The sequence below is a fragment of the Pistacia vera genome, unplaced genomic scaffold, assembly GCF_008641045.1.
Source record: "Pistacia vera cultivar Batoury unplaced genomic scaffold, PisVer_v2 Contig3, whole genome shotgun sequence".
In the NCBI taxonomy this organism is placed as follows: domain Eukaryota; kingdom Viridiplantae; phylum Streptophyta; class Magnoliopsida; order Sapindales; family Anacardiaceae; genus Pistacia; species Pistacia vera.
Window position 1 is genome coordinate 638,405 of NW_022196112.1, and position 8,179 is coordinate 646,583.

The 8,179-nt window shown below is 38.3% G+C and overlaps 1 protein-coding gene across 1 annotated transcript; it reads right to left on the reverse strand.

Annotated features, from left to right (window-relative positions):
• Nucleotides 1-1,084: 1,084 nt before the first annotated feature.
• LOC116135400 (B-box zinc finger protein 24) lies at nucleotides 1,085-3,443 on the reverse strand. The gene is made up of 3 exons (XM_031421102.1): nucleotides 2,865-3,443; nucleotides 2,054-2,353; nucleotides 1,085-1,614 (listed from the first exon to the last, which is right to left on the reverse strand). The coding sequence occupies exons 1-3, from the start codon at nucleotides 3,045-3,047 to the stop codon at nucleotides 1,384-1,386; spliced, it is 714 nt and encodes a 237-aa protein (XP_031276962.1). The 5' UTR covers nucleotides 3,048-3,443; the 3' UTR covers nucleotides 1,085-1,383.
• Between the last annotated feature and the right edge of the window lie 4,736 nt (nucleotides 3,444-8,179).

An 8,179-nucleotide genomic window follows, 5' to 3' on the forward strand; every position in this document is an offset into this window, starting at 1 on the left:
CATGCGAAACACTTTGGGATACCTAAATTGTGAAAGTTTTGTTAGTTGGTAGTAAGCACCTTCAACCTACCTCTACTTTCAGAACCCCCAGGAAAATTTTGCAGGTTTCCTGATAGATAAAATAGCATAAGGAAGAACGAAACATGATAGGGTTTCTTGCAAAAATAAAGAGTACGTGTTTATTGAAAACTAGCATATTTTAATATTTATTGAAAGAATTCCAAATTTTTTACTTGGGCTGTCCAAATACCTTAAGCATTTGCATAGTGTCTCTCTAGCCAAACGGCATTTGGTGTTTATTATAACCATTACAAGTGGCAATTTTGGACATGATATGATTAAATGGGTTGAGGCTTAATCCATCGTTTAGTGGTAAGATTAGTTAAACTGGATGTATAACTTGTTTATGGCAGTGTTATTCGTTTATGATACAGCTTATAATAAAAGTATTTATTTGATAGAGTATTTGTTTATACATAATTGAAACATTATAACCCTTGGTTAGCTAGTGAGACGATAGAAACTTTTAGATATATTATTCAAGATGTTTGAGTTCGATCCACCTCGATTGCTAATAGAAGTGACCATTGAGAGATTTACTAGTAATTAATTTTAAGATCTTCGAAAGACTAGTTAAAGTGTGCATAAACTGTCCTGACACTCTAGTTAAAAAACGGTAGTGTTTTAGTGAACATCATTTATCATGTTAAAACAACATAATGCTGGCATTACAAATTTACCCCTTTTTTTTATAAAGTAGCAACAAGATTTTTTGATTGAGTTTGATTGTATTCCAGAGATCTAATATCAATTATATCATCAAGGGAGGCCTCAATAAAGATAAACCACCCCTGATGTTTCAAAAATTGCTGGGTGGGCAACGTGTTTGGACATTTTAATTAAACACCCCCCACAGTGGGAAACCATTCCTCTAGTTGAATTCCTGTCTGCTTTTTGTTAAGCTCAAGTTGGAAATACAAGAGCAATAAGCATCTCAACAAGCGACTGATTGATCAAATCTACTAAACACATCCAACGAAAGGCAACATTTACACTCACACAGTAGGCATAGTATTAAACTGGATAGTGTGAATAATATCCCCACCATAGTGGCGCCATGTATTCGAAATTTCAGCAAAAGAAGAAATAAAAGAAAAAACCAGAAACACATATTGATGGATCAAAACAAAGAAAGGTGAATCACTAAGCTAATGCTTTCTGTTAAGCTAACAGGGAATTGTCGCTCCTAAAATGCATTATAACACATCGAATACACATGTAAGTACATACGTAACTAAATACATATGTTCATGTACTTATGAGTGTATATATATGCAGATCATCAACCTATAGACTCACACTGTAGAGTTTATTTGTGTACGTTTAGCCAAGATCCGGGACTGTGAAATACTCATCATCATCGTCTGGGATTTCGATCCTAGGCTTCTTGTGCGGCGTGCTCGATTTCATCGGTCTGTAAGAGGGAACATTGCTGGACTGGAAGACGGGAAGTTGAGGAACTTCAGCTGCTGCTAGCGCCTCCTGAGGAAGTTGCTCACTGAAAAGTCCCATGTCTGCTAGCCATTCAAGCTCTCCAAACTCGAGTTGCTCTTTCTGCAAAGAGAAGAAAATAAATTGTAGAAAGATGTTAACATTTTAAAGGCAAAGCAAAAGAACAATGAGAAAGTTTAAGACTCGATTTTCTCATCCATGATAATCAACTAGACAACTCTGCATTCAGTATTTCGATGTTTGGAAGAATATGCTGAATACTACTGTGAATGGTCAAAATTATAGATGATGTAAGACCAAAAATGAACTCCAAATTTTATCACATCAATTAAGATCACATACCTTCAGTTTAAAATTAGCGAGGTTTCTATAAACTTCAATGAAGATTCCTTGTCTTCTCTAAGGATTCAAAATTATTTAACATTAGCTAAGTTTCTATATGCATGTTATCCGTAATTACAATTATTTGAAAGACAGAATATTGACTTATTAAGTGCATACATATTTTCTGAGGCAGTTGATGATGCATATATTTTCTTACCTTTCCAGAGGATTCAAAATCTGAAAATTGAAGCAGATCGTCCATGGCCCATGGAGATGAAACGCTTGATGGTTGCTGTGCAGGCACTTTGACAGAAGTTTGTTGTGTACTCTGATTAGGTGGATCAGAGTTACTTCTTTCAGTATCCTTGGTGCATCTAGAGCTCAAACCTACTCGGATTCCAGTGGCCAGGAACCGCTGATGGTTTGCCGAAAGGCTACCAGCTGAATGGATCGGTTCATCACAGTCCTTACAGAAGAGGGCTCTGTCTTCAACACAGAAAATGAAAGCAGTCTTCTCCTGTAAATCATACAAGATAGACAAAATAAATTATATAAAATTTTGATGATTTCATTATTATTGATGTCATAAAGAAGATTCCAAAATACACAAAAATAGTGAACCAAATGGAACCAAACTTGATATTCAAAGTGACTACACAATCATAAACTTTTAAACTACAGTCTCTAGAAATATTCCTCATTTCAGTTCATCAACACCTTTAGCAGCTTCCATGTGAAGCTAAATTTAAAGAATCAAAGCAGCCTAACTCTAATCTACACAAAAATCCCACAAATCATATCCCAAATACTTCTTCAAAATTTACAAGAAAATACAACACAACACCCTGCCCCCATATGATTTCATTGTAAAATACACCTTTAGCACTTGATGTGATTAGATCTGAATATTTTTTTTGCCTTCTCCTCTACAACAATACTTGCATATCGATAATCTCAACAAGAAGATTACAAAAGAATCAACCAAACAAAGAATCAATTCCAGAAAAAGAGTAAGGAAAGAAATTTACTTGACAAATATCACATGGAGGAAGTTTATTGGAAAGGCACTGAAGGAGGAGCCTTTGGTGCTTGCTTGCCAATTTGTTAGCTGCATGAACTTCAATGTCACATTTTGCACAGAGTGCAGCCTCATCTGCACAACAAATCACTGTTGCAGGAGCTCTCTCACACACATCACACTGAATCTTCATGTTCACTTAAAGATACAAACCCTTTTTTTGTGTTTTTTTCAAGCTTCAAATAGATGCATGTGCATGCAAAGATCAAATTTTGAGACTGTTAAAGGCCTTTTTCTTGGAAGATCCTCAAGCCCTTTTGAGAAAACCTCAAGTTGAGACCAAAAAGCAAAGCCACCGCACACCCAAAACACAAAACAGAAAAAAGGGAAAGAAAAAGAGAAAATGTAGGAGACGGTGGAATAATAATAATAAAGGAAGTGATGATGTATAGTGGAAGATACAGGAAGAGGTGAAATGAATGGAGGAGAATGAGTGAAGATAAGGCTTTAGATTTTGCAAATCAAAAGCTAGAAAATCGGTTGACAGAGCAAAGCAATGTAGGGTCTAAGAGTCTCAACTCTTGAAGTCATCACTTATCATGTGTGGTTGTCTCTAAGTTTGCCACATTGAGCTACGGTTCTTGTGGTGACAAATTTTAGGGCTTTAATTAAGGTGATTGGAATTTGGTGTGGGGATCATCTGTTGGAGAAGTTTGGTTGGAGAGAAGATTGATGAAGTTTTGACTGTTGGATTGGGGTGGGGACATTGAAGCATACATTACTACTGTACTTGAAATGAATACCAACTCCTCTATAAATATCAGCCCCCTTGAGTAAAAATATCATAAAAAACTTCTTTGATTGAGAGGACGTAAAACTATAAAACAAAAGTTTTTTGTTTTTTTGTTTACAAGTTTTATGTTGATATATGCAGTCGGAAATACTGAAAACAGTGGATGTAAATGAAATAATTCAAAAGAGCAAACGACATAATCCCACCCGAAGTTTGGGGAAATCCCAAGTTAATACGGTTGGTTCAATTTATCCCGTTTTGCCACTCTTAATCTAACACCGTTCACTTGGTTTTAACAACAAAAGGGTAAAAACGACATTTAAGATAAATTAATTCTAAATTAATTCAAATAATAAAGAAACCTAGGGAAATGGTGCCAATTAAATTCAAATAATAAAAAAATAATAAAGAAGCCTAGAAAATTGTTGCAAAATCTGTAAAGGGAGATAAGTATGACGGCTGGAGTTATTGCAAATGTCAGGGGGTTTTTTTTTTTTTCTTTTTCTCTATACTCTTTCGTTTTCTCTTTCGTTTTCTCTTTCAAACGAAAATGCTTCTCTGAAAAACTAACCCATATTACCCCACGACCTCATCACCTGTGCAACAAAAATTGCACTGACCTTCTTCCCATCCCATAGTCAAACTCGTAAGCCTCACCGAATCCTTGCCGTTTGGTTTTTTCTGCTTTGACTCCTAAACGAAACGACAACCAAACCTAGACCCATTAACCGAACCATCGTATCGGTCGCGCAAACACAACCTTAAGGAATACAAGCCATTAACGAGAAGAGAAATCTCGCTGGTTAGAGGAAGACGAACGACGGGTAAAGAAGACGACAGTTCGACGGATGGACGATATGGCGAAGTGGTCTGCGGCAAGGTATATCGACTTTTATTTACGTATTTTTTGTATATGGTTTGTGTTGGATTTTTCTGGGATTGGCTTTTTTGTTTGTGTTTGGTGTCGTGATTGTGTAAGGGTTGTGGTGGTGGCGTTAGGGTGGTTATTGGGTGGTGGTTGATGGATTAGTGGTGCATGTTTGGTGGTTCAATGGGGGTATGTTGTGGTCGGTTGGTACGGTGATTGTATAATGGTAGGGTGGTTGTTGGGTGGTGGTAGGATGGTGATGGTGGTAGTATGAGGCTTTAAGACTACGGTTAGGTTTTGGGTGTAGTGGTGGTTTGGATATTGGTGTTGCATGGCGTGTTAGTATTGGTTGTTGTGTGTATTGGTGATATAGTGGTGGTATAGTTGACAGTGGTGTTAGGGTTAAAGTTTTGGTGTAGTAGGGGTTTAGGATATTGGTGTTGCATGGCACTGTTAGTTTTGGTGGTGGTGTGTGTATGGTGGTATAGTGTGGTAGAGTTGATGGTGGCGTTAGGGTGATTTTTGGTATATTGGCTGGAAACCAGTACTGTCTTAAATGCTGCCTAGCAGTGGTTACGACATCTGGTGTACAATGCCACGTACCTGGGTGGTGGTAGGGTGGTGATGCTGTTGTGGTGGTGGCAGTTGATTTTTTTATTGGTGGCGTTGGGAAATTTTTGGTATATTGGCTGGAAACCAGTAACTGTCTTAAATGCTGCCTAGCAGTGGTTGACGACATCTGGTGTACAATGCCACGTACCTTGGGTGGGTAGGGTGTGCCGTGATTTTTTGTATAATTGCTTGGTTGTGGTTTGTTTATGCAGGCTTAAACCAAATTCCTATGACTTTAAAGTTGAAGTGTTTAATTTAGAATATAATACTAAATGTTGATCCGGATGAGTATAGTTATAGATGTTTTATTAAGATGTGAAACGATGTGTGCTTCGGAGAATGAGGTTGTCGAAATGAACCCTTATGAGAAGTTTAAGTATAAGGTTGAGCTACCCTTGTCAGGGGGTAGATACATAGTGGAAGGGGATGATGATATGGAATTCATATTTGGCAAATAAGAGTTTTGGCAAGCGAGTGATAAGATTCTCTGTAGAGCCATACACTGGACTTTGTTGAACCTAGAACTTTATTAGAATCCAACCAGAGGACAATGAGGGTTTTTTGAGGCAGGATAGGGAAGCTGAAGAGGTATTCCAGATAGTTCTATTGGAGTGTTGAAGTATGAAAGTGCTATGAAGAAGACCATGAGAATGGCAGGATGGACAGGGAAGTGGGGTGGTTGAAGGAATGGAAACTGGACAGGAAAGTGGGGGTGTAAAGGGAATTGAAATTGGGCAAGGAAGTGGTGGGGTTGAGGGAAATCACCGGGCAAGGTAGTAGTGGTTAAGGGAAATCAAACTGGGCAGGTAGTGTTGGGGAGAGGACATTGAAGTTCAAGGGGAAATGTCTGAATACCATGAGGACAGTTCATATGAGGGTCTACTGATGATGAAGATGCAGTAACTAGGTTTAGCAAGCACATGAAGGTCACACGTTGCATATGGGGATAATGGGAAAATCCACTTCAAAGTTGGTCAAGTGTTTGAGGGAGTTGATCACTTGAAGGTGTTTCGAGATTATGTAATTCAAAGGGGGTTTTCTGTTAGGAAGATTCACAATGAGAGAAGAAGATTTAAGGCTAAATTTAAGCAAACAAACTGTCCATTTCATCTATATGCTGCTTTGATGCCTGATGATGTGTCTTTTCAGATTAGGAAGTATAGGCACTCACATACATGCACGAGGGTTTATATAATAGAGAGGCAACAACTGCTTGGGGCTGAAAATGGGGACTTCATCAGATCCCAAAAGGGTTCATCAATTAAGCCATTGGTAGACGCGTTGGGTAGGAAACACTATCTACAGTTGTCTAGATCCAAACTTTATGAGCTAATCAGCTGGCAAAGGGGAGGTCAGACAAGCTCCATGCATAGTCCTTTACTGGTTTGTTGAAATATGATCACATTGTCAAACATACCAACCCAGGTTCCATGTATTGTGAATCTGTTAGTCCAGAAGGGATTCCAAACTTTCAGAGTGTTTCTAGATTTGCAGCACAAAAGAAGGGTTTATAAAGGGTTGTGGCATTTTATAGGTGTGGATGGTTCCCATCTTAAAGGGCCTTATGGGAGTACTATTATCAGCAGTTTCTATGGATGCTAACAGTGGCATTTTCCCGTAGCAATTACCATTTTGAGATAGAAAACAAGGAATCATGGAGATACTTTATGACCTTGTTGAAGGGTTTATAGGGGACATTGCCCTATCACTATCATGAGTGATAGGCAAAAGGGTTTGGTGGATGCTATACACTTGTTGGCCAAATGCTAGTGTTAGACATTGTGCTAGCGTTTTTTGCTAACTTTAGGAAAAAATTCCTGGGTTGAGGTTAAGGAACTTGTTTTGGCTGTTAGTAGGGCTGCCAATATCATTGATTTTCAGCAAGCCATGGAAAGTTTGAAGCTGTAGATAGAAAGCTCATAGGTGATGATTGAAATAGATGTGAGATCCTGGTCAAGGCATGCATTCGACCTTGATTCCAAATCTATCATGTTACATAACATGTGTGAAGTGTTTAATAGCTGGTTGGGAGAGAATAGAGAATTACCCATACTAAGCTTGTTAGAGCATATATGGGAGTAGTTATGTACAGATGCAAGCTAGGGCAAAGGCTAGGAATGATGGGTCACAACTGTTCCCCCTGTTGTACATGAAAAATCATGGTCTAATTGATCTGCTAGGAATATTGAAGCTATTTGGCCTGGAGTGATGATTTTTGAAGTGGTGGATAACAACTGCCTTCCTAGTAGACGTTACATATTAAACCTTCAATCTCAAACTTGTGACTGTAGAATGTGGCAACTTTCTGGAGTCCCTGTGTGCTGCGTCCGCTGTTTGCTTTTTAGGAACATTAGAAATATGGAGGATTATGTGGACTCTTCATTAAGGATCACTTCATACGTAAAAACATATGTTGACACATTCACCCCATACCTGACCCACTTAGTTGGCCTGACTTGCTTGGGGGTAGGCAGCTGAATCCCCCTATCAAACATACAAGGTTGGGAGGCCCAAAAAGGCCAAAAAAGGATGCATGAAGAACCAAGGATGACCAAACGTCAACACTTAGGTGTGGGATCTGTCGAACTTTAGGACATACAAGAGACGCTGCCCACAAAATCATTCAAACAACAGAATCAAAGGGTATTTTACAGCTTTTATTTAACATGATTAGTATTGTTTTTGTAATAGAATTTGCTTGAATTAACTTTGTTTTCTATGCTTTGTTTAGAGAGGAGAGCTTCATCAGCCCACAACGTTAGACATGTCAACATTGAAGCAACTGTCAAGGTAGCAGGTTAGTGTAATATCAGTCCTTCAAATTTTAACATTGTGACATGCTTCAAACTGTCAAGGGTAGCCCCTTAATTGATTTTATGATTTTTTTCAGTACTTAAGGAGTGTGGAGTTGAAGCATGTTGTTGTTTTTTGGGTGTGTTAAATGTAAAGCATGATGTTTGTTTTTTTTGGATGTGTGGAGTTGAAGTATGCTGTTGTATTTTGGTAATCTGGGGAAGTTGTACATAGACTTTGTTGTTAGTCGGCGTGCAAG

Coding starts and splice junctions, on each gene's coding strand:
- LOC116135400 (XM_031421102.1), bottom strand. CDS start 3,047: ATGAAGATTCAGTGTGATGTGTGTGAGAGAGCTCCTGCAACAGTGATT. Junction 2,354..2,864: donor CTCCATGTGATATTTGTCAA/GTAAATTTCTTT, acceptor TATGATTTACAG/GAGAAGACTGCTTTCATTTT. Junction 1,615..2,053: donor ATTTTGAATCCTCTGGAAAG/GTAAGAAAATAT, acceptor TTCTCTTTGCAG/AAAGAGCAACTCGAGTTTGG.